This window comes from Haliotis cracherodii, unplaced genomic scaffold (assembly GCF_022045235.1).
Source record: "Haliotis cracherodii isolate W230 unplaced genomic scaffold, xgHalCrac1.p SCAF_12, whole genome shotgun sequence".
NCBI lineage: Eukaryota > Metazoa > Mollusca > Gastropoda > Lepetellida > Haliotidae > Haliotis > Haliotis cracherodii.
Genome location: NW_027266267.1, coordinates 15684697 through 15712626, shown reverse-complemented (window position 1 = coordinate 15712626; position 27930 = coordinate 15684697). Strand labels below are relative to the sequence as shown.

The 27930-nt window shown below is 38.9% G+C and overlaps 1 protein-coding gene across 1 annotated transcript; it reads right to left on the bottom strand.

Annotated features, from left to right (window-relative positions):
- Window positions 1-5758: 5758 nt before the first annotated feature.
- LOC139457084 (contactin-5-like) lies at window positions 5759-27547 on the bottom strand. The gene is made up of 8 exons (XM_071238526.1): window positions 27524-27547; window positions 26706-27063; window positions 10659-10940; window positions 10048-10305; window positions 9168-9446; window positions 7816-8112; window positions 7259-7570; window positions 5759-5775 (listed from the first exon to the last, which is right to left on the bottom strand). Exons 1-8 carry the CDS (start codon window positions 27545-27547, stop codon window positions 5759-5761), a joined length of 1827 nt encoding a protein of 608 aa, XP_071094627.1.
- Between the last annotated feature and the right edge of the window lie 383 nt (window positions 27548-27930).

The following is a 27930-nucleotide window of genomic DNA, read 5'->3' as shown; positions in this document are numbered from 1 at the left end:
TGTGCCAGGATCACTCAAACCCTGTTTGCTGCATTTTTTATTTTAATCATAATGGATATTTGTGTTGCGCTATAACACATACGTTGAAGCATGTTCAAAGCGCTACAATGTACCAATGTATGAAAATAATATACAAAGGCAGAAAGGATTGATGATAGATGGATAGACGTTGAAACTACGAATACATAAGTTTTGAGCATGGATCTAAAATAATCTAGGATTGGAGAGTAGGTAGTCTGTTCCACAATGTGAGCGCCGCTCTAAACGAATGATTTTTAACCAAACAGTTTCAGTTTGGAATGAGGGACAGACAAAATGTTTTGGTTTTCAGATCTGAGGCTGTGGACAGGTTTGAAGTCAGCGGTGTTCATATAAATGAGTGAGTGAAAGAGTGTTAACGCCGCTTTTGGCAATATTCTAGCAATATCACTACGAGGAGAACCAGAAATGGGTGTCACACATTGTATCCGCGTGGGGGAATCGCACCCGAGTCAATTGTACGATTCCGACAAAATCACAGGTATCACTATAAAATAGTGATGAAGTAATACGCAGGTTTTCCGCATGATCCATGAAGCTGAAGGTTTATTCCTTGATACACCAAGGAATGTATGGATATGTATAATTAATACCCCACAAATGGACCCACTTTTCTGTTTAATTTTATGTGTCTTATCAAAGAGGGAATGCAGCTGTGGACAATGAGTTAACACTGTGGAATCATTCAGCACACGCCTGTGTAACCCCTCTGAATACCCTTTACTTCAGCGAAGCGAACTCTTTAGTGTGTACCGGTATCCTCAAGCAGTTTTTAGATAATTCACCATAATAATTATCTCGCTAAAAAACATTAGACCGTTACGAACAGATTGTAATATTACACTGCAAACAATATATATGAAAGGAAATGACAAAATTTAACTCGCACAAGTTACTCTATTACTCAAAATATTATTTTTGGTATTTCAGAGCTTGGAAATGCACATTTCAGTAATGATACCATTATTGTAAGTCCAATGTCAAACACACTGGCCGTTATCAACTACGAGGCTGCTTTAACTTGTTGAGAAAGCACAGTTTCCCATACAAAGGGGGACAACCAGTGTGTGTCAAACTTGACCAGGTTACACGCTGTGTGTGCGCGAGATGACAAAGTGAACATTGTGATTCCTTTATGTTGGTGATAAATATTGTATTACAACGTCCCAGGAACAGTATGAAAAGTATATTTTATAGTAAACTAATAAATAATACAAGAGTTTTGTTTATGCATATGTGAGGCATGCTGTCGTACACACAATATATTCCCAAACAGGGTGGCCAATGGAATTTTACTGAATTGAATATCATAGTGTTTTACACTACTGAATGTCTTACTGACGTTGGAAATGGCTTTGAAACTATCTGACTGGACAGACATAATTATGTATGGAATGCTTGGCATCTCCTAAACTGAAGCGTCCATTAAGTGAGCCAGGATCCGCGGTTCGAATCCCAAATACGCGCTGATTATGATTCTTGGCTTGTCACCTCTGGCGTTCGTCTCACAGTCAGCTTACATAACTTAATATAACTGAAAAACAGTTCAAAGGCGACCTTATACCAAACTCATTCACTCATACTCTGTACACAACAAACCACCGTCAGTCCCAATGCGTATCCGGTAAAACTAACTTTCACATCAAATATTTCATTCCCTTTCGAATTGCTGAACATATCTCATGGGGAATGACTATATTCAGACACTTCAGCATAACTTCAGTCATGAAGAAAACAAAGCACTTTGCCGAATCTGAGTTTGTTTATTAAACACTAATACACTTATTCTACAAATAAATACAGTGTGTATTCAGTTCTTTGCTTCCAAAATATGATCATCACATGTGATAAGTAATAACAACGCCTCTTTGTGAATGGGTTACACAAGCGTTTAAAGCTAAGTATGATTATAGGGCAAGATCCTATTTGGAAGTTGTGGTGTGCGGTACTCGATAGTAAGTGACAACATCGAGTCGATAGCTTTGTGTATATACAAGATATATACAAGGAGCACTATGTGCCAAGTCAGCACATATAGAAAACACATGATATGATGACGCTGTATGAAACTGTGCCTTGAAGTTCGGATCGCACAGACGATCGTTCAGATATACGGAAAACATAAGATATTATACTTCCTTGTTGATTGCGATAACGAATTTATTTTACCCCCAATCAAAAATTCGTTATCGCAATCAACAGTATTCACAGTGGATTATGTACGAAAGATGATATTATGTCGTATAGATTTCAAAATTTGTTGTGGAATGACCAATACAAGTGACTCTCATCATTCAGACGTTGATTGAAATACAAAGATATGTTTTGTTGCCTATAGTCAGACATCCAAACACAAGTAACAAAACGAACTAGAAAACCATACAAGTAGGGCAACGATACCACCAAAGCACGGGGATGACCTGAACACTCTGTACGGAAGTAGGTGTGCGAAAATAGATCGACAAAGCAACTGAGCTTTCGACATAAGGCCAGCGAGCTGTAGGGGCAGTCATAAAATTGTGCTTGTTAAAAAGTTTTCCGTTACAACCTTTTATATCCGTGAATGTATTGAAAATCAAAACATGGTTCCGGTTATTGAATAACATAGTCTAAGCAGAGGCATTAACAACCCTGTTGCTAAGCTGACATCACAGGACATAATATTGCTTGATATGCTCAATAATATATTTATACCTGAATAACAAATTACAAACTTGCCATGACCCATGAAATGATGTTGGTAATGTGTTAAATCTCTAATGTCACTGTCACTGGACATATGACAACGGCGTCCATGTTTGAATGAATCTGTCAATCAACTTCATGTGTTCGCATAATGAGAATCTGAAAAAGAAAGGCCACAATGCTACTAGTTATAGAGTAACTGACAATGTCCACGGTTCAACTACAACAAAAATCTAATGTAAAGCTACACATGGCAACTTAAACGTAACTATGTGGTAATTAAACCCCAGAAAAAAAGTTCTTTCAGAAGACTGTACAAAAAACAACAACTGTCCGAATAAATGACTGGATGATGTTTGTAGAAATCTATATCTTTCCATTTGCCCATAACCCGTATGATGGTCGTTCAAATAAACTTAACAGTACTTGGTTTCACTTTGATGCAGAGATTATGACTGCCAGTACGTCCACTACGTTCACATTTACTACTACTCAGCATATACTGTGCAGATAGCCCTGGAATCAAGTGTGAATCATTCTGTGTTCAGTATGTATTGATGAATTACTGTAAATAAGTCAATGTTTGCCTTAATGAAGTGTTTGTCTCATTTGTATATGGAAACATCGTCCAATTTCGTTATCTAAAACTTGTGAATACAGGGTCAGTTATAGCTCCATCCTATTATGACCAATGCTTTGAAAGCCATTCGTTCCAAAGTCTTTGTTTGGGGAGTAGCGCCATTATTTCTGTCTCCCTTTTCAGTATTTTCTGTCGCACATGAATGTAATTTGATTGGAAGGCATTCATAGCGTCGTGCCATTAGAGTCGAGTGGGACCTGAATCCAAGAATCCATGTGTCCATGATATTTATCATAATAGAATGGAGATAACGAAACATTGAATAACTTAGTTAATCATTGTGGACATATCTCCGAAAGATAGTTAGTCATATTACCTTTGCTTGTACTCGTGTTACCAGCGTCCGTATACGTTGCTGCTTGGACATGTTCATAGGGTTGTTCTGATTTCCCGATAAAACCTTCGTACTGATTGGCAGAATCTGTCACATGAAAATATAACTATGCACGTGCATACTAACGCGTAAGCAACTTAATGAATGAATTAATGAATACTTCGCTGAACACTACTCTACTTGTATCTGATAAAGACATTGTCATGTCACGTTTATCATAATACCTACAAATGCTTATAAAATGCCATAAAATATTATGATCGATTATGTTTAGGTAATTACAAGCCTGTTGGTTCGTTTCATTATTCGCAAAAAATAAAATTGTAACAATTGGGGTTATTATAGACAGGAAGTATCTCCGTATAGGGTCACTGCAGTCACAAGAAGTCTTTTAATGAGTGTATTACCTAGCCAGTTGACATGACTTTGACTGAATTTAACTTAACTTTATTACGCTCAGGGCGCAAACAACGACATAAGAGGTACGTACACATGTACACTTGTTCGTATATTCATGCACTTAAAGAAAGGGCAACAATGCGACAGAAAAGGTATATTCAAATATTTATATTCAACATTTACGAAAAGGAAAAAAACATAATCCATAAATTTATCTTTAACTAGACATGATATGCTGGTACAGTTTTGACTTTTATTACCAAAGTGTGACTTTATTGTTATAAAATAGTGAGTACAAATTGTACATTTTTCTTGTAGTATTGAGGACCCAATGTAAACTACGAATGTTTACACCTAACAGGTATTGATAAAAGAGTCATTGCTTCATAATCACTGTCTGAAAATATTTTCACATTCTGAAGTTTGCTCCATGTTCAAAATTGTTTCCAATGGTGATACGGGGGCTGCTTTATTGATGGAACATTTTCTCATTTCATCAGTTTAGAACATAAGATTTATGGTTGTGATGTAAGTAGATTAAAGTAGAATACCTTCTGTTGGTAACGTTCCCGTGATTGCATACGTCTCCAGTTCGGTGTATATCTGTTTGTGACCTTCCCTATCCTGCAGGCCACTGTATGGTCTCGATTCTGTGCCTATATCCGTGTCAAACGACATCGAATTTTTTTTTTAGATTGATTAGGTGTATAACACCTTTATAACAGCATTTCGGTCATATGGAAAGTTTGCTGACGTGTGCCCAGAAGGTTACTATCACACATTATAGAAACAAACATTAAAAATATGTGTGCCTGAATGTCTTGACTTTTAAGATATATCACTAATTTGGGTGGACGGGTACTAACCTGCGGTGTGTATCTCTTCTCCCTGATTGACCTGTTGCTCGCTCCTGCATGGGAAATCAAAGAAAATCAATACTTTATCTGCATATCCATAGCATGCATTTGATACGATGATGTTGATCAATGTATATTAAACACTTACACATTCTTTGTGACTGTAGAACCTGTAGTGAGAAAAAGGATATCTTCTATTATCTTTTGACGACTCATAAATACAATTTGATATTACTGTATAGGGTTTTCGACAAACCAGTAGAGTTTCCAGCAGAAACTTTAGTTTTAAGGAACAAACATAATATCATTGACCATAGAACTCTTGAAGCTTGGCATGGTGAAAAAATATGAATGTAAATCAATTGAATGTAACAGATGATTCAAACGTTCGTTTATTTCACATTGTATTAATAAGCATCATTGCATGCCAAATAGTTATTTCTTCTGAGAAACTATTCAACCTGATTGAGATTTACTCATTTGTTTGCTCATAACTGCTGATAACTTGCTCAATGTTGGTTAACGTGTGTTCGGTTCTATATTGACGTAAAAACATCAAATATAATGTATTCATATTACGACGGACATGGTCTTCAACCCAGACAGAGAAGATTAGTTCCAAATACATGTATGGCATCAAGGACAGTGTGTCTTTTCAAGTAAGAGTTCTAAATTATGTTACATATTTTAGACAAAGTGTTTCAGATATGTGGTCTTTAAGAAATAATTCACCCAAACAAAACATAATGAGGATGCATAATGAGTATTTTCCCTTGAAAAAGCACAAAGTATCATAATATCTCTTTAGTCCTGAAGCCGTTCTGGAGAAGAACATGAAAATGCTCAAAGCCAACGGATAATTGCATCAACTGATGGCAAGCAATGCGGTTAATGTGTTTTTCTATAAAGAGGATCTCAGTATTTATAGCCTAAACATGTGTATCAATATGACATACCCGTATTCCCCACAGACCGTGAATAATACAAATTGATTGTTTTGTTACTGATGAACATTCCTCCGTAATTGTGCACTTGCCTGGTTTTAGTAATACACACTTATATCCTCTTCTAGCCATGACGACAACAACCACGACAAGGCCTACCAGCAATAACACACCGACTGTCACTCCCGCTATTAGTCCAGCTGGTGAAGGAGTTGCTGGAAGCCAAATAAAATGAAGAATTCGTGTCTAAATAATAAAGTCATTTTCGGCTAATAGTTAAAACACTGCTCTCTATAATTCAATCAGTGAAATTGTGCAGTAGATCCCAATAGACAATGACCATGGATACATAACAGTAGCTTCAGTACAAGAAAAAGCATTTCAGTATGATAAGCCATATCAGTCAGGTAATCATCAAAATTGGACGACAACGTACTTATCGAATCAGAAGAGGTGATAAAACATACTAAACCTATGAACATTTTTCTAAATGGGAACACCAAATGTTTTATGGAGACTGTGCAGACCATAGACATTTCTTAGACACAATAATTTCAGGTGTGTGATGTTATCTGGGATGATTGTGTTGGAATCTTGTATCAGTCGTCTGACGAGTGACAGTAAAGTAACATGCTACAGTTACTGTTGTAACGTCGGAGCAATATGCTGCGATGACCAGAACTGTTTTCGTCTTTTCTGACAAGAGTTGTTTCAATTTCGTCTTTATCGGGGAATTATTACCAGAAAAGTGAAGCCTTTCAGTTTCATGGTTGCCCTGGCGCATGTCATGGGATTTTAACGAGAAGGTTTCTCACCAAAGGGAATCTTAACACAGGTGTGGGATATTTAGACCGGAGGTGACCCTGTTTCTGCTACAGCAAGACGTTTTCTTTCAACAAGACAATGCCCAGTCACACACTGCGAGAGTTATCAAGGATTGTTGCCGTTCTTCCTTTAGTTTACTTAAATGTCCTGTTGCTTACAAGCATTGGTTATGTCTTCCATAAACTATCGGGTCAAAGATATATTTAGGTAGTGTTTGAGTATGATATATAACCAAAATTAAAAGTTCACGAGACAAAAAAAACACCAATCTTTTAAACACATTTTTATTTCAACTGTTTTGTGCACACCTTGTGTAAGCACACGTTGATTCATTAACGTATTAACTTGTCGCCTCCAAATGGTTTACAATCTGTTTCATGTGATATGTCCGATGCCCCCTCAGACCCTGATATTTTGATTTCATGGAAGGAAGCGTTGTAAATCATATGGTGACGTGATTGGTTTAGCGCATGAATATTCTTTCAAACAATTTTCTGTATTCGACGTTAACAATAATCACTCTCATTACACTTACCATAGTAATCAACTTTGTTCCCGGTCAGTCCAGTCACATGTTCAGTGTAGGTGCTGCTTCCAAACTTGTTGCTAGCCGCAACCCTCACATAGTACACAGTGCCAGGGTTGAGATCCCTGACGACTGACGTTACGTAATTCCCCCTTCCTGTCTCTTCATAGGTTCCTGCTGTTTTCCAGTCTTCCTCGTCTGTGCTGTACTCCACAGTGAATGTCTGAGTGGCCCCGCCATTGAACTCCTCCTTCCAGAAAACACGTAGAGAGGAGGGGCCTTCTGGGTAGACACTGACGGTGGTTGGTGTACTCGGTGGCCCTACAAGCAATAGAGTTTATGATTAAATGAAATCGATGTGAAAAAGTCAGACACAAATCTGATTGTAATAATGAGGTAGTACCAGATAGAATACATGTATAACAAAAACTCACCTTCAGACACTATTGTGAGTACATTTGCCACTGACTCGACTACACCATTGTCCTCCAAGTTTGTTGTTGGAGGTTAAAATGAAGTAGTCGTGAAGCAGGACTAGAGAGAATTAATTCATATCAAAATCTCACCTTCAGACACTATGCTGAGTGTGTATGCCACTGACCCGCCGATACCATTGTTAACTGTAAGACTGTACTCCCCGAAGTCCTGCTGTTGGAGGTTAGTAAGGTGTAGTCTGGCAGTGACTGAGATGTCGGAGACAAGGCTGGAGGAACCAGTGAGGTCCTGGCTGGTGCTGGTGGTTCTACCCCAGGTGAATGTAGGCGGGGAGAAGGCCAGGACTGACACAGACAAGTTCACGTTACCACCTAGTCTACAGGCGTACTCAAGTTGCTGGGAGACTGCCCCGTCTAGACGAGGAGAACCTGATGGAAACGTAACATATAATGATGTCCAAGACTGAGACAGCATACACCTGTTTACCCAATTTCTCTAAACAACACATTGTCATGTGATAATCCGATGTTCATATCACTGTCCGGAATGGATATTCAAACGTACGACCAACCTTGTATGTCATTAAAGGGTCACATTTCAAAGAGTTCAAAGGCAATGCACGTCGTTTCCAAGTGAAATACATCTACTCGGAATAACTACACGTGAAAATTGGAAAATATATACTTTTGTCAAACTTGGCACTGAGGAAAAGAAATATCAACAAAAGTAAATATACTCGGTTAACAGCACTTGATATGTTCATGCATTGAATCCCGTTCAACAACATTAGACCATACCATTGCACATTGGTTTGTTTCATAATCTGTATTTAAAAAAATGATTCATCCTTAAATTCTAACCTGTGGTGCTGATGGAGCATGGTATTGATAAGTTTATGCCGTCCCGTCCTTATGCTGCAGGTTACACTCGGTTACATATTCGAATGTTAAGGTTGTTTCCTTAAAGAGGTCTCATAGCAATTAACTATTTAACGTCAGGTCAAAGTTTATTTCACTTACATAGCAATATGCATGCATGTGTGCGTGTGCGTGTGCGTGTGCGTGCGTGTGCGTGTGTCTGCCTGTATTAGTCTGACGTTATGTCTTTTTTTCAGTACTAGCCCACTGAGATAGAATGCTGCAGTTTAAACATGGATATCACTCAGACACATTAAACTGACTCCGGGCTATCAATTTAATGCTTTAATGTTATTTGAAATGGTTACATATGAATTGATAGAATTTTACACTACATATACGTATTTCATCACATCTTAGCTACATGTCTCAATCTTATGGTTGGCGTTAAACAACAAACCAAACAAACAATCATATGATTGCACCCCCTATGTTAGCACGAGCGGTGACATATATGTTTAAGTTTGGGTTTCAAGGAATAAGTTGAATATGATCAGGACATAAAGTAGGCAGGGCAAGTAGTGTACTTCTAGCTATCCAGGGTTAAAGAGGTGGACTGTACTCACATGTAACCAGCAACTCCACCCTCTGGCTGACAAGTGCCCCGATGTAGTTAGTGGCAGTACAGGAGTAGTTCCCTCTTTGTCTACAGTCTGCTGACTCCAGTCTATATTCTGCTGTCAGGGAGTTATCTGCCCTTGTCAACTCTTCAGTTCCATTCAGTAATCTGATGACTGAACTCGGATTACTGTCAACCTGGCATCGCAAGGTCACTGGATCCGACTCGTTAACTGTCACTGAACCTCCGAGAGAGTTGGCAGTAAACATACTCACAGTGGCTGGATCTGAAAATATAAAAGCGTGAAAATCTATGGTTCGCTTTACAATTATGAAGATAAAGCATAACCAAGTCTTTTTTACTTTACACTATGTTAAAGGATTGTGATGTTTCCAAACGCACGGACTCAACATTGACCTTTTTTTATTGAGTTGTTCATACTATGTTTCATCTCATGACATCACCAAAGAATTAACTGAAGTAATGGTGTACTTACACTGTCACCAGTGTAGACTATATACTTACACTGAAAATCAACACTGACTGTAAGACTATATACTTACACTGAACATCAACACTGACTGTAACACTGTCACCAGTGTAGACTATACACTTACACTGAACATCAACACTGACTGTAACACTGTCTCCAGTGTAGACTATATACTTACACTGAACATCAACACTGACTGTAACACTGTCACCAGTATAGACTATATACTTACACTGAACATCAACGCTGACTGTAACACTGTCACCAGTGTAGACTATATACTTACACTGAACATCAACACTGACTGTAACACTGTCACCAGTGTAGACTATATACTTACAATGAACATCAACACTGACTGTAACACTGTCACCAGTGTAGACTATATACTTACACTGAACATCAACACTGACTGTAACACTGTCACTTCTCCCGTGTGTATTAGAAGGCTGGCATCTGTAGGAGCCTGTCTCAGATCTGTCAGCTTGTCCCTGGAGCATGGCTCCACTGCTGACAGTTGTTCCATTGTGTAACCATCTGTAGGTACATCCGGGTCTGCAGAGGGCGGAGCATGTGATTGATGGAAGAGCATGGTGTTCTGTCACAGTGTAGGAGGGGGTGGAGGGGGTCAGGGAGATCTGGTAGGGCCCGTCTGGAGTAAAGATGGTGTGACATTGTACATATGTGGAACCAACAGATCCGAGCTCACTGGTTCTGCATCTCACCACAGGGAGACGTTGGCAATAAGTGAAGCACTACCACTGTCTTTTTGATAATAAAATATGTTTTAAAAAATGGTGGAATTATACAAACAAATCAATACTATGCCAAGATATTGTAAGGTTATCCATGGAAACAAACCGATGAGACATGAAAAGGAAGACATGCCAAATGTGCAGTGAGTGATTCCATGAAGGAGACTGACTAATAGAGTAAGACAAATGAGAGCTAAAACATCCAACATACATCACATATACAACAAATATTACAAACCAGAGTACTCACACTGAGGCTCCATGTTGTACCCCTGGCTCCGCTCTGACTCTAGACCCTGACTTTCTCTGGCTCTACATCTGTAGATGTGACTGTCCCGGGAACTCACTGTGAAGTTGTAGGGGGAACCAGGGGAGGGAACTGTGATGTTAGTGTTGTCACGCTGCCAGGTGTAGGTCAAGGTCAGGCCATGGTCAGCTGGGACAGTGGTAGAGGTGGAGCTGCAGGTCAAGGTCACTTGCTGGTTGTAGACAGGAGTTGTTGACACTGGACGGACAGGTGTTGTTGGCTTGCCTGTCAAACAACAAACTTCAAATCATCATGGATAGAGTTGACAAACATGTTTTACCCTCAGAGGGGACGGTTGTCAGACCCCTGGCAACATAATCAGCAGCCACCTTATTATATTCTGAACGTAATGTATACCTCACAAACACACAGAATAAACGGGAAAACGCTTTTTCTTGTTTACAGGGTTTCAGAAATTGGAAGATGGTTAAAATGATACCATTGAAAATTGCATAATGTTTTATAATAAAATGTTATTAAATTGGTAACATCGCTTTGTCTCATAAAAGATGATTTGTTATGATCACAGGCACAGTTAGCAAAATCGTTCAATGTCACGTGTCTTGTATGCCCACATGAGGAAAAATTAAAGACGGAAAAGAAAAAGTAATCAATGACAGCTACATAAATAGAGAGAAACCTGAAAGTACATTGTTCTCTGTCACATAATAGATTTAATTAAGAATATATAGTCAATAATATCGACATGAATTTACGTTTTGATGTATATTTTCTTCATCATGTCTTTTTAAATAATACATTGGTGAGAGAGATGCAGGTCACAATGGAGAAAAAAGATTAAGTCATCTAATTAAGTTCATCAAATATAACGAAAGGGGAGAAAAAATGAGACAACTTCAAACTCATGTTTTTAGATAAGTCATAGGTTTCATTTTTTCACTTTTGTAATTCGGTAATTGATACTTTCGGCTGCGTGGCAGCGCAAACCGATGTACAAACCTATCTAACAATGACAAAGCATTGTGGTGTTTCGCATACTACACTAAAATACACACAGAGCAGTCGCAGGCAAAAACAGTAAAATAGAGAATAGGGACGGCAGTCTATTTTCAAATATGAGCATTGGAAAACAATAAAATCTGGTAAATGATCACCAGTATTAAGTTTATTCGTTGAAAAAATAAAAATAAATTTCGAAATGAACGGAACAATGAGTCAAAGGGAAGTACCTCATCCCTGTAATCAGAGTATTCAGCTTTCGTGACCAACTGTCACTGTACTATCGTAACTGCTTCAGGCCGTCAAGTGGGACCCTACTACAGTTACCTAAAAGCATTGTCGTTTAGTGTCGTCATGGTCAGTTAAGCCATGACTTAGCAGCAAGCTCCGACGTTCATACAGTTTGGCCCTCACTCTATGAAGGCTCATACTCCAATGAACTCACAAAAAGTAAAAGTTCATTCTTAAATACACGACATGATCAGACCGGCCAGGTTCGTCACTATAAGTGGGGAGAACTTAGAACGATCGGGGGTCGACTCGATCGGCTGCAAACCGCGCTCCCCTCTCCTTATGTCGACGGTATCATTTTAAAGTGTTCGGGCCTGGCCTGTCTTTGTCACATGTCCTCGTAGATAATTTTAATTGGTTCAGAACAATAACAGACCATGAAATTCTGTTTGTGTCGTGATTAGCAAACTACCCAATCTCATTAAAATCAGGTCTTAGTTCTCGCTATCGCTAAACAAAGATCTGAGGACATCCCATTACGTGTCACGTCAGAACGACCTTTCATCCGACCAATCAAAGCGTCGCTTACCAGATCATGAAAGTGACTGTCGGAATGTTTTTTCTAATTATGCAACCTCGAAAAAGTTTAAACAGGATATTCCGAACGCACGGCCCGTACGACTGATTCCTTTAAAAGTATCGTCTATCTCTCGATAAACATTTGAACGGAGGAGGCGTTGCACAGTATGTGGGAAGCACTGTCATAAAATCGCAATAATATATTAGACATTCCGGAATGTTCGTTTGTTCAGTTTTCAAAATTTTAATTGAGAACTGTGTCAACATATATTTCAAGCGTAGTCTGAAATGGAAGTCGCCAGGTTGAAACGAGTGCCGTAAAACTCGAGAAAGCTGCTTTCTCATTGCCTGATACATTCGTGACCAACTCGTGTTATTCCGGGACAAGCCTTACAGGTTACGGAAAGGTGCGAGTGGTGACGAATGTGGCTGATATCGACTTCTTGGTATTCGTTTCAGTGGTCAAAGTTCGGGAAAGGTCGTTCTGATGTGACCCGTAATGGAAGCGAGAACTTAGATCTGAATTAATGAGTATGCAAACTACCGGAACCGATTAAAGATGTCCATTGTTTAACTGGCGACAACACCACCGAAGCTATCCCGAAATATCCTAGCTGTCACTGTCATCGCCCTATTGATTTCTTGCTTGTTTGCGCCAACACTTCGGCTTTCTATCTCCATCGTTTTAAAGCTAAAACCATTGACTTTGTAATACTTTTCTAAGGTTTGGGGAATGCATTTTTACCTTATAACTATACTATCAGGGACAAAGCGAATGGGGTTAACGGAAATATGCGAGTGGTGACGAATGCCAGAAAATCCTACCTGGTTTATTTGTCATCAGTTTCAAAACAAAAGGAAGGCGAAGATGTTTGATTGGCTACATCTTAAAACTGAAGTGATGTGAAAGTATAGAATGAATTGCATTCTCAATTACATAAAATTCCATTTTATATCACATGAAAGCAACCACCAAAACGCAATATGCATTAAGTGCACGAACGTCTCTGGAAAATGCATGAAACGCGGAACACCTCTTTATTACCAAAAGGTTTGAAAACGTTTCAAGTAATTCATGAGAAACCTTGTCATCTGCCCTAAATAACAGCTTTTGGTTTTGTAGTTTAATCTTAATTTTGACACAAACAATCCATATTCCTTTTTACCAAGGAGATGGATTAGGGAAATTGGCCTTACGGAAGCTGGGAATGGATGGAACATGTCACGAGTTGGTGTACGTCATTCCACAACTTACGGGTTTCAGGAACATCATCAGTTGGCCAAAAGTGCAGATGACTGTCAAGGATTGACAGATGATTCGCGTTTCGTTTGGATTTAAGTCTATGTACCTACTATACACTCTCATAATAAAATATTTGTCGATATTCACAAATGTGTTTCTAACAGAATAACATAGCTAATGCATAACAACATGTCAATATCATGCTTTAGAATACGATAAAATATATGTTGTACTGAATTTGTAAAGTGTAATCTTTAGGTGATCATAATGGGGGCAGGTGTACCAATGATAGCCTTTATCAACAGAAACTGTCTATAGATATGACTTTACCACTGCCAGACAATTCACGTTTTCACAACCAGTACCGTATTGTCTGATCGGTGTCACATAAATCTTTTACATTAAAAGGGTATGACTGGACTAAATAACTATTTGTTAGGGGTTGTTTGAAACAAATGTTTCCTCAATAACAGTCACAACTATGTGGTGATTAGTATTATACCACAAATCATGTAGGCAAAGACATATGGCAATCAAACGAACTACTTCGAAGTTGTAAACTGTACTAAACACTAACTCTTACACTCACAAGGAATAAAGTTACCCTCAAAAGGAGGCTATCGTATAAAGATAAGGATTAAATACTTGGCAACTTAATTTGATAAATATAAGAGTTTTTATAGTGACGAAAATGAGTGACATATCTTTAAACTTGTAAACTTGTTCAGGCTCATTAAACTTTATTATCACACAACTTAATACAAACTGTTGTATTTTATTTCTGGAATTGTTCGTTTGTTTTCTAAACACTTTAAATGTCAACGAGTTTTGAAAATGTAAGTTTATTTGTCAGGTATCGCAATGCTCAGGGAAATTCCAGCTTTGTGAAGGCAGTTTGTCACTAACATGGGTACAATAAATATTGAAAGCTAATTTCTCTCGCGACTTCAACCCATACCCAAATTTAGATTTAAATTAAAATGGACATATTTTCACTCCAAATTGTAGATATACTGCACTTTTGTCTGGGCATTTCACTAGTATATAATTTGAGTGTAGAAACAAACATGAGAATAATTGTAGTATTATGAAGTATTAAAAATAAAATGTGAAATAATGTCATCTCTATTTACCGTCAGAGTCCGCCTCATCTGGAGATGTAGGTAAGTTGTTTCTGTTTAGGCATGACATAGCACAACTGCATCGAAGGGAACATCCCATGATGTTCTTGGCGCAGCTACACTTGAATGGGGAGCATCTACCTGTTGTGCATTTACAGGTGAGCAATTCTAGACACAGTGCTGCCATTCGTTTCTTGGTCATTGGGATCACCTGTAGACGTCCACCTATACCCTTTTGGTTGTGGAATGTCAGCCCCTCCTTTGTGGTCAGAACACCACGTGATGCACTGGTGCTGACATCTGAGTAGAGGTTGTGTGGTGGGAGTTCCTCTAGGTCTCAAACTCTGTGTCTTTCATGTTGAAGGCACCAGTTTCTTCTGTTGGTTGCAACATATCTGGTTGTGCGATAAATATGTTCCCGGTCCACAACCTGTGACCACATGGAATGCTGGTAGAGCTGCTACAACATCTGAGAGAATGAGAGATTGGTGTACATCATCAACTGATATGCACCCATTCATATCTGAGCAGAAAACCAATGTTTATGATGTTTTAACTGTACTAACACATCAGTGTCTCGGCTGTGAATGAGATTGTGGTCGTATTGCAGGAGGCATGCTGGATGCTGGATTGTACACTTGGATGACAAGTGAGTCTGTCTGTCTGTGGTCAATAATTGTATCAAATTTTGCTTGTTCATTTCAATAAAACTGGACAATGAAGCCAGCAGAAGGATGTCTCATTTATGTATTATTCTTCGAAATTTCTTTGATCGGTCACCTCTTTTTGTCCAAGTTGCAGATTTTACTGACTTTGCAACATTTTGGTCAAAGTCATCATCGACTTTAGTACAAGTTTCACTGAAGTTCTTCAGCACATTCCAATTGAAAACATCAGCCAAATCTCCAAAGGTCCTAGCTTTGCTTGATTTGCCTATAGCCTGTACAAGAGCCATGCCAGAAATAACAATGCATGTTGTGTCATCAGTTGATGGTAGCATGAGAATATGCAAGCAAATTTGGTAATGCAGCTTTGTTGTACAAAGTAGACCATCTGTTGTTGCCAGGGAAGGTGGGATCTGGGACAGCTCATGTGTTAGAAGATGTGGTACGTTTACTTCTCTTCCATTGTGGGTGGCACTCAGCAACCTTCTGAAAAGTTTTCTTCCTTGCTCAAAGGTATTGGTTTGAATTGACTTCTTTGATACCTGCATGGTGTACAGTGCGGAACATGTACTGTTGGACATTTTTATCTGACATTTTGTCATGAATACTCTTAGCATTATCCGCCAATCGATTGTCAATGAACTCTGACAAAAGCTTGTCACCTCGATTCATACCATGATGATGTAATATCTTCCTTAGATCAATCTGCAGCAATACCAAATGTTCTGAATAGTCCGGAACAATTGTCCCAGAACAAATCTCATGTTCCTGGACACAGTGGTTGACTCATGGGTACACAACAGCTTTGCGGAAAGCGTTAAAGTTGGCATGCAGCACATGCTTCTTGCTGGATGAGCGCAAAATGTGCATGCTCTAGACACAGTTTATTTCAGTTTGGCTTCTGGCATTCATATGGTCAAGGAGAAAATGGACATCTCTCTCTAAGTTACCAAATAGTGAATTAGAATAGTACAAAAAAAGAATAGAATAGAAATAGTTGAGAGAGTTATCCATTTACATTGTTACTATACGGCAACTTCACTTTAAGTTTCAAATCCATTTCATTTGATCTTATCACATTTTCATTGTTCATTACATTACAAGGGGATTTCACGTTTAGTTGATTGCAAGGTAAGTTCATGTTTAGTTTAGTTTAGTCTTCCACTGCGAACCATTGGTTGCAGAGTGTGGTTGCTCTGAATATGGGCTAGTTAGTTAGTTATAGTGACTGGTGTTGATAGTTCTTAGGGTCAGCGTACGTCATTTAAAGATAGGATAGATTTCCAGGTGTAGTTTGATGCTTGTTTGTTCACAATGGCTGGCACAGCAACAAGCATGTCTGATATAGCAAAGTCTGAAGGTCTGATAATAAATCCTGAAAAGGCTACAAGTATTAGTGATGTAGATAAGCTGGAGTTAAAAATAGCTCAGCTTAAGAAACAAAAGACGGCAGCAAAGTCTGCATTGACAAAGGCTCAGAATCAGATGCTGAGTTTGATAGACCAGGAGGATCTCCCCACAAGGAAAGCAGTGAGGGATGAGATAGATAAGGTGAGTTCTCTTCAGGCTAAAGCTGTTGACTTATTGTATGACCTGTCCAAGGCATACGACCAACATGGAGATTATGAGAATGCCAAGAAAACATGTAAGGAAATAGATGAAGTCTTAGAATATAGCGATGATGCAATACACAATGCAAGATTGCATTTGAGCAGCAGGTCAGATGACAGCTCGTCTTCTGGTATAAGGTCAGTAATGTCGAGGATATTTCGCCCAATTAACACAAAGAAACACATGCCTGTGAAACTTAAAGCCGCAGAGCTTCAAGAAGAACAATGTGTTCCTTCTGTTCATCAGAATGTTGGTCATGGTGAGTCAGTTGCACCTGAAATAGATATGAGTAGAATAAGAATAGAAATGGAAGCACCTGCTTCTCCTGAAATAGAAAGGTGGAAATTACATTTGCCATATGACCAGAAAGATAGCAACTATGACCACCAAATGAAATCTTTCATTGAAAGAAATAAGACATCGCATAGCAATAAATTTGGTGTTGATCTGTGGAGCAAGATGAAACGGGTTTCAATTCCTGTGTTTCATGGCAACATTAAAGACTATGAAAGTTGGAAAGCTGCTTTCATGGCATGCGTGGACAGAGCTAATGCCACTAATGAGTATAAGCTGTTACAACTAAAGCAATATGTTGCAGGAGAGGCTTCTAATCTCATATCAAGGCTAGGTCACACTGCTGCAGCTTATGATGTAGCTTTAGAACGGCTTGAGAGAAAGTATGGAGGTAAAAAAGGCAGATTGCTTTAAAAATGGAGGAAGTTTATAACTTCAGACCCATTCGTCCTGGCAACGCCAAGGACTTAGAGAATTATGCCGAACTTTTAGACATTACTGTTGTCAGTCTTAGAGAAGCTGACAAAATGAGGAATTGGGTAACGGGTGTCTGTACTCCCAGTTGTTGAGGAAAATGACCGGGTCAATGATAACAAATTACCAAAGATGGCTGTTCTAAAAGAATCCGAATTTCAAACCGTAGCATCTGAGGTGAAACTGGGTATCGTTGAAAGGCCCAATGATAGGGAACATAAGTCCAATCAAAAGTCAGGATCTTTCTTTGGCAGGAAACAGGTACAGCTCTGTCACTTCTGTTACGAGAAGGGTCATCAGTTAGTAAACTGTAAAAGCTTCAAAGCTTTAGATATCCAGAAATTATGGGTCGGTGTTTAGGAATCCGTCATGTTGGGAAATTATGTTCCACAAATGTGCTATGTGGTATTGAGGGATATCGGTCGACACACAATAGATTACTTCATGATAGTGATTGGGTAAACTCACGGACAAAGGACACTGTGAATACAAGCAACAAATCCGAAGAAGCTCGGAATGAGTACAAACAGACAACAATGTCTACAACGAGAAAGGAATATTCCTTTTCTTCGCTCAGGACAATTCCTGTTATACTGAAAAATGGAACTCGCAAAATACAGGTCAATGCTCTTCTGGATGACGCCAGCACACAAACCTATATCAATGAAGACGTAGCATCAGAGTTAGGTGTGCATGGTCAAAGACAGACCGTATCTGTGGATGTTCTCAACAGCAAGCAGGAAACCTTTAATAGCATGGCTGTTGAAGTGGGATTAGAAAGTGTTGATGGATCGGTGAACATGAACATATCAGCATTGACTACAACAAAGGTCATAGGGATGATGAAAGTAGCATGCAAATATGCAAATGATTGGAGTCACTTGCGTAACATTGAGTTTCCAAAATTGAGTTCTAGACCAATTGTGGACATATTGATTGGAATGGACTATTTGGAACTTCATTGTTCTCTCAAAGATGTTTGTGGTCATCCTGGTGATCCTATAGCAAGGCTAACACCATTGGGGTGGACGTGTGTTGGTAAAGTACACGAATCAGAAATACATACTGCTCATGTGACTGGCTCATTCTTTGCTCATGATTCACACATAACAAGCAATGAAATAGAGCTTGAGGCATTAGTAAATAGGTTCTGGGAGGTTGAAAACATTTCAGGGTACACGCCCTTTAGGACACGGATGAGGAACTGGCTGTGGATGCTGTAAAAGAATCACTTACCTATGCTTCAGAGAGGTACACTGTTGGTGTTCCATGGAAGGACAAGTCAAAACTTGTTATGATAGTAATTATGATAGTGCTTTCAAACGTCTGAAACAAATTGAGAAAAGGTTATCCAAAGATGTTACCATTCAGACAGCATATGGGGGACGTGATATCACAGTATCTGAGAAAAGGATACATCACAAAAGTTCCTGAAAAAGAAGTTAACAAAAAATGTTGGTACTTACCTCATTTTCCAGTGGTCCGGCCTGAACGAAATACAACGAAGGTAAGGATGGTTTTCGATGCATCAGCAAGAAGTGATAGGGTGTCTTTAAATGATGTTGTTCTCCAAGGTCCAAATGATCTTGTTGAAATATTGCTTAGATTTAGAAAACATCCAATCGCAATCATATGCGACATTGCAGAAATGTACTTGCAAATCAAGATTACTGAAGCTGATCAACCGTACTTCAGATTTCTATGGAGATCAATGAACCTGGACGAAGAACCTGATGTATATGAATTTTCATGGGTAGTCCTGGAATGAATTGTTCACCATTTCTGGCACAGTATGTTACACAGGAACATGCTAAGGCATGCAAAAATCATCTTCCTTTGGCTGCAGACACAGTTGCTAAATCAACATACATGGATGACACAATGGATTCGGTAGAAACCGAAGAAAAAGCAATAGAGCTTTATGATCAGGTGAATGAACTGTGGACTTCAGCTGGAATGCATGCCAGGAAGTGGGTCTCCAATTCATTGAAGGTCCTTGAATGTATTCCAGTTGCAGATAGACTATCTGAAATTAATATTCAGATGACTGAACTGCCATCAGTGAAAGCTCTTGGGTTGCTCTGGAATGCAGAGAGTGATAGATTTCAATTCTGCTACAACATCCAAAATGATCACTTTCAAATGTCAAAAAGAGCTTTCCTGAGGGAGATTGCTAAGATATTTGATCCTTTGGGACTGTTAGCTCCATTTACCATTCGGGCAAAGATAATATTGCAACACATTTAGGTGTCTGGTGTAGGTTGGGATGACAGTCTGAATCCTGATTTAGAGGAAAGGGTTTTGCAATGGTATAGGGAATTGGCAGATTTGAAGTCTTTATATTTCGCAAGATGGATAGAATTTAGAACAGAAATAGTGAATCCAAACCTACAAGTGTTTGTAGATGCATCACAAGATGCTTTTGGAGCAGTCATTTATCTGGTGAGTGTTAATGAGCACAGGACAGCGAGTCAACTTGTAGCTGCAAAAAGTCATGTTGCTCCACTGAAGGCTATCAGTGTCCCACGACTAGAGTTGATGGCAGCGGTTCTTGGGGTGAAACTTCTGCTTGCTATTGCAAAAGGCCTAGAAATGTCACCTTATGATGCAAGGATCTGGTCTAATAGCATGAACGTGTTGTGGTGGATAAAAAACCACAGTGGAAGCTTTAAGCCATTTGTGGCCAATCGTGTGGGTTTTATACAAGAAGTGACAAAACCCAGCCAATGGATACATGTGCCAACTAGGTTGAATACAGCTGACATACTTACAAAAGGTTGTAAACCTGAAACACTTGGTACAAAAGCATGGCTTCAAGGTCCTGAGTTTTTAAAAACTTGATGTAAGCCAATGGCCAAAACAGATACATGCTTTCCAGAAAGTTGAGATGGAAAGGAAAACTGGATCAATTATGAAAGTGACAATGATGGTGCAAGATGTTGATCAGACATGGCGTTTGGATCCATGTAGGTTTTCCGACTGGAAAAGACTGTGCAGAGTCTTTGCAGCATGGGTCTACAGGTTTCTCAGTAACTGTCGGGCACAAAAGGATATGAGAAGGAAAGAAGAACTGGACCTAGAAGAGATTGAAGGAGCTGAAAGAAAACTAATTTCAGAAGATCAAAAGGAGGCATTTCCTAAAGAGTATTTGGCACTGTACCATGACAGCAGAATACCACCTAAGAGTAAACTCATAGGATTACAGCCTTTTCTGGATGAAACAGGGGTGATGAGATTAAATGGCAGACTGAGGTTTGCAGAAGTCCTGTCCTGGGAAGCAAGGTTTCCTATTATTCTTCCCAGAAAAAGCCCAGTGACAAAGTTGATTGTTAAACATCATCATGAAATGTGTCACCACATGGGAACAAATACCACATTAGCCTCATTGTCTTCAAAGTTCTGGATAATGTCCTCGAGGGAGGAAATTCGTGAATGGGAAAATGCATGTTCTTGGTGCAAAAAACAAAAAGCAAAACCAGCACAACAACTCATGGGCAATCTTCCAAAGGTGAGAGTAGTTTGTTCAATGAGAGCATTTGTTCAAGCTGGGGTAGATTTCGCTGGTCCATTTCTTACTGTACAGGGTCGAGGTAAAAGCCGTCAAAAGCGTTACCTGTGACTGTTCACATGCCAAGCTACACGCGCTGTACATGTAGAGATTGCTTTTGGACTACACACAAATTCGTTCTTGAATGCTCTCTGCCGCATGGCACACAGAAGGGGAATGCCCAAGGAGATCATATCGGACAACGGGACGAATTTCGTTGGAGCTGTGAAAGAGCTTAAAGAGCTGGTGACTTCATTAGATTCTGACATCACAAAATCGAAATTGGCAAACAGAGGCATTGTATGGAGATTTAATCCTCCAAATGCTCCTCACTTCGGAGGAATATTCGAATCAATGGTCAAGTCAGCTAAACGTGCTATTTATGCTGTCCTCAGCTCAAGTGATGTCACCTATGAAGAACTGATGACTGCTTTTACTGGGGCCGAAGCTCTGTTGAATTCAAGACCACTCACATATCAGAGTGCCCACACACAGGATGATGTTCCGCTCACAACAAACCACTTTCTACATGGGCAGCTTGGTGGGGACTTCGCTCCAGAAATAGATTCCACTTCCTTTTCTCCCCAGAAGCGTTGGCGGAGGATCCAGGAACACATCAGGCATATCTGGAGGAGATGGATGAGAGAGTGGCTTCCAACGTTGAATGTCAGAAAAAAGTGGGTCAAGTCATCAAGAGACTTCCAAGTTGATGATGTGGTGATTGTCGTATCATAAGATAATCCAAGAGGAACTTGGCCAATGGGAAGGATATTGAAAACTTACCCAGGCAAAGATGGCCATGTTAGAGTTGTAGATGTTAAAGTTGGAGGGTCGAGATTGACTCGAACAGTTACAAAGATCTGTCCTCTCGAATATCGAGACTGAACAAGAACCAGTTGTTCAAGGTCGTAAATAGTGCTGCTGTTTTCATGGACTAGTCATTGTTGTAAATAAGTTAGGTTTTTTGTAGTTTGTCAACTGCGTTGTTTTGATGAAGTATTGTTCCAAATAGATGATAGACAGGGGTCTATCATGGAAGGGGGCATGGTCTGAAGCGTCCGGGAACAATTGTCCGGGAACAGATCTCATGTTCCTGGACACAGTGGTTGATTCATGGGTACACAACAGCTTTGCGGAAAGCGTTAAAGTTGGCATGCAGCACATGCTTCTTGCTGGATGAGCGCAAAATGTGCATGCTCTAGACACAGTTTATTTCAGTTTGGCTTCTGGCATTCATATGGTCAAGGAGTAAATGGATATCTCTCTCTAAGTTACCAAATAGTGAATTAGAATAGTACAGAAATAGAATTAAATAGAAATAGTTGAGAGAGTTACCCATTTACATTACAAGTTTCAAATCCATTTCATTTGATCTTATCACATTTTCATTGTTCATTACATTACAAGGGGATTTCACGTTTAGTTGATTATAAGGGGATTTCACGTTTAGTTGATTGCAAGTTAAGTTCATGTTTAGTTTAGCTTAGTTTAGTCTTCCACTGCGAACCACCAAATCTACTATAAACACATGAAGAGGCAGATACACGAATGATGATGCATGTCATGGATGCCTCCTGCAATGTATACGACCACATTGTCATTCACAACCGAGACACTGATGTGTTAGTACCGTTGAAACATCATAAACATCGGTTTTCTGCTCAGATATAGATCGGTGCAGGTACTGCAAAGGACTCTCTATTCATACAAGTTGATGATGTACATCAATCTCTCACTCCAGATGTTGTAGCAACTCTACCAGAATCCCATGCGGTCATGGTTGTGACACAACAAGCCAGTGCAGTGGTTATGGCAAGAAGTCGACCTGGAACATATTTATCGTACAACCAGATTTGTTGCAACCAACAGAAGAAACTGGTGCCTTCAACATGAAAAAGACAGACTCACTTGTCATCCAAGTGTACAATCCAGCATCAACTGCATCATCCAGGTGTAGCTGCGCCAAGAACATCATGGGATGTTCCCTTGGATGCAGTTGTGCTATGTCATGCCTAAACAGAAACAACTTACCTACCTACCTTTCGAGAAGAGATGGACTCTGATGGTGACTAGAGATGACATTATTTCACAGCCCTTCATTATTTCACAGACTCTGTGATGTAATTTTTAATACTTTAAAATACTACAAGTATTCTCATGTTTTTTCCACTCAAACGATAAACTAGTGTGAAATACTCAGACAAAAGTGCAGTATATCTACAATTTTGAGTGAAACGATCTCCATGTTATTAAAATACAACTTTGGAGGTTAGTTGGTTTGACTAGAGAAATTAGCTTTCGATATATCATTTGTTGTATTATTGGGGGATAAGATTACCACAGAAGTCAGTGAATAAGGTACATCATTGAAAAGACATTGTAAAAAAGCTTTCATATGATATATTACATGACCATGTTGAAGAACTAAAGTGCAGTATATCTACAATTTTGAGTGAAAATATGTCCATTTTAATTTAAATCTAAATTTGGGTGTAGGTTGAAGTTGCGAGAGAAATTAGCTCTATGTGGGGAATCGACCCCACTGGCTACTGGTAAATAAGATCTGAGGACATCCCATTGAGAGTAACACTTATATTACGTCAGGAGCATAGTGATGTGTCAGTCGGGCAGTGACAACCATCAATGTAGTTCTATCGCAAACATGTAATGATAATAATTGCATATACATTTGCCTACACATAGTTTTTCAACTTACGGGTCCGCTCGCTAGATTAATGCTTTTTATCAAAGGGACGATACTCTAGATCTAACTCTGGTCTATGTAGACGTCACGTTTGTTCAGAGTCTGCCTTCCGCCTGTCCTGTCCTAACGTTACGAACCGAAATGCAGAGCTAGGTGTACACACAGCGACAAAATGAAACAAGGTAACAATTCGGACAAGATTCGGACAACTGTCATAAATTGGAGGAAAGACCCCAAGCCGCAGAGGTCTACAGGCGCAAAGGGCCAATATGGAAACTGATTCGGTTAGCTCGGAATCGCTAAATTGTTACACAATTTATATCTCAAAAGTTGCCAAAAATTCTAAAATGCCTTTGATATGCCCCGATTTTCTGTTTCTTTGACTATTGTTTTGATATTTTATTCACTATAATCATATTCAAATTTCACAAGAGGTATGTCAGCTAGGTTATGTATAGACAATTGTGCACAACATCTGTTACATGGGCTGATACAGATTTTTTGAAAAGGGGGGGGGGGGGGGGGGGGGGTGCACAATTAAGATCTATTTATTGTCTTTGGTGGTAATTTATACAGAAATAAAGATTCTTTTCGAAATAATCCGCCCATGTGATATATAACTCAATGACTTCTTCAGTTTAAAATCTCTTCAAAAATAATTCTGTGAAAGTCTTATCCCCAATGTTATTTCAATACAACCTAGCTAGACTTGTCTATTTCAAGCATCTTCTATGATACAAGAATACATAGTTCAGATATTACACGTGCATTGATTAGGACTGATGTGTTGCCACAGTTGCTTTGATTTATCAAACTATCTAGATGAGGATTTAAAATTGTCAGATATTAACTCTTGAGTTAAGTCTTTTAATGATTAACGAAATATATGAATTTCGAAATCGATGTTTAATATATGTTATATTGATATTAAAGAATTAAAGATTCCTTAAGAGAAACATAGAATACAAAACGAGCACCCGCATAGAATTGCTATTACACAGAAGCGAGTTTAGAATTTTATAAATTTATATTACTTGCCGTTTATAACAATTAAAAAAAATTATTCACTTTCTTGTCTGAATAGGCATACATGTACGCGTCCCACAGCACAATCCAATTAAGTTTAACAGAAAATTAATTCAAACACTGATTCCAGTTATTTTTTTTATGAAACTTGAATGTAATAAATTTAGGAGTTTTAAATAAAAACTAGATGATATATATTTGGCTTATGACAGCTGCAGAATTTGATCTTCTAAAACACGCGCTTTATCTGTCAACACATCTGCATCCTGAGACACACTGCCTGTAAGTTGATAATCTCGTGATCAGTTTAAATGAATTGTATTTTGTTTTATGCATTTTATGTATTTGTACTCTTTCTGAACAATTCGTTTATATAATAAAGCGTATTTCTACAACTGTATTAAAGGGGAAGTGTACACGCAAAAATCACTTTCTTTCTTTTTCTAAACAAAACGCAATTTTAGAATTAGTTAGTATCTGTGTTTGAAAATATACAAACATTTTTTTTCACAGTGAAAGTAGGATCTTACAATAGTGTGAAAGTGATATGCCGTTATGAGGCCTTCGTTTTACGAGCGAAATAGGCCTGAGTTATCCCCCTTAGATTATGACGTAATTGGTGCCAATTCAACTGGGTCCCTGTCTATTCTCAACGCAAAAGATATCAAGGACCAGTTTGCGGTAAAACAACATGGTCTACGACACACTCCGGCGCAGTGGTGTCTCAGCATAACACAATTCTGGCTGGCATCTGAGATGCTAGAATCACAAAACTGTACCTACACCACGTGAAGCGGCTCTAACAAAGCATGATGACGTCATAATGTTTATCAATTGGCACCAATGACGTCATATTGCAAGGGGCATAAGCCATGGTGTTTTTGTTATGGAAATAGAACACTTGGTAAATGTGAAAAATATGAATCGTTTTAGTGCAAAAAATATGTTAATTAAATATGATGTTTTTATATTTTTGTCTATGACACTTCTATGTTAACACTTTTAATGTGGAAAAAGTACAAGAAAAAATGGTTCATTTCCGTGTGAACTTGCCCTTTAAGGTATGCCTCGTTTATGTCATAAAACGGTATGCATTCACGGTTCACAGCATTCACGGCTAATCCTGTGATAGGGCGCTCGTGGATGGGTGAAAACATGATATTATCCACGGAATATCCTTATATTTCCTTATACCGGAAATTAAATTATTTCATTACAAATGTAAAACATTCATATAGCTGACATACTGCTGAGTGCGGCGTTAAACATTAAACAAAACAAACAACCTACAACAACAACTTCTACTACTACTACAACAACAACTACTACTACTACTACTACTACTACTACTACTACTACTACTACTACTACTACTACTACTACTACAACTACTACTACTACTACTGTTGTTGTTGCTGCTACTAGTAGTTGTTTCTTCTACTAGTAGTTGATATCACTTGCACTACTACTACTACTACTACTACTACTACTACTACTACCTGTAACATATTATAACGTCTACCACTATTTCTCACCCAGGACAACAAGCTTCTGTCCACAGTTCTGTATGATAGCAGTAGCCCCTCCAGCCCCACACGTGTAGGTCCCTGCATCAGATGTCTGGATGTTGCTCAGGGTGAAGGTGACACTCCTGGCTGCTATGTTCCCCTGGTACACCACTCTGCCTCTGTAGTTGGGCAAGATAACAGCTGTCCCAGTACTTGCGACTATGAACACAGCAGCACCAGCAGGACTGACAGTGTAGAAACCAGTACCTGACCCCAGACCTCCCTGTGGAATCTCCCAGCTGAACCTGGCTGTGTCAGACACTGCAGACAACACTGGACTGACACTGGGTGCACCTGATACAACGCCTGTAATACGAATAACTATCTCAGGAAGATCATTCACATTTAACATGCACGTGTGCACTTTTGGTTACTTCAAGAGGTGTTGAGGCGAAACTTCTACAGTGACCTGAATGCACATGTGTGTGTTTAACTGCATGTACGAGACCGGACGTATGCCGTTTAAAATTGTTAACTCACTGATAGACAATGCCAAATGGATACCCATCTCAGTATACTGACTCCGAGCCGAGCAGTCCTTGTTTTTACACCTTCATGCAGAACGCCAGGCAGAGTAACAAGTAACATCTTCTAACGTCCATTAGCTCTTGTCAGTTACATAAAGAATAGTAAGTACGTACATATATAATCCATGCATCAAACTGCCATACCGTGGGTTAATGCAGAAACAATATAATATCACAATCTAGCAGATTGACATCCCCCCACATCACTGATATGAAAACTTAATGTACAGACTCACCTGGACTCGCCACAAACATGACAATGGCAGTAGTGATTTTAAGCATGATTCAAATCATGTACCTTCGGGTGAATTAATTTGTGATCCGTCATCTGTAATAAAATAAAGTTGTTATCCATCCAAAAAATGTCATGTATTCATGTCATACCACTTTGCTACAATGTTTAGTTTATTGATGAATGAATGGACTTACAATGGACAGATGGTCCACTTCAAATAAATGTTGGGTGGGAAGAGAGTGATAGGGCGAATAACAATTGATATAAAGTTAGATGTAGTACTTGATAGCAGACATTGATGTGCATTAATGGCGGAGCAACGAACCATCATGTTAGGCAAGGACGAGCAGTCAGTGTTCAATAAATTATTAATTACTTAGGCAAGCCCTAATGACCTGTTACAAAGTATAAACAAATTGTAAATTTTGTT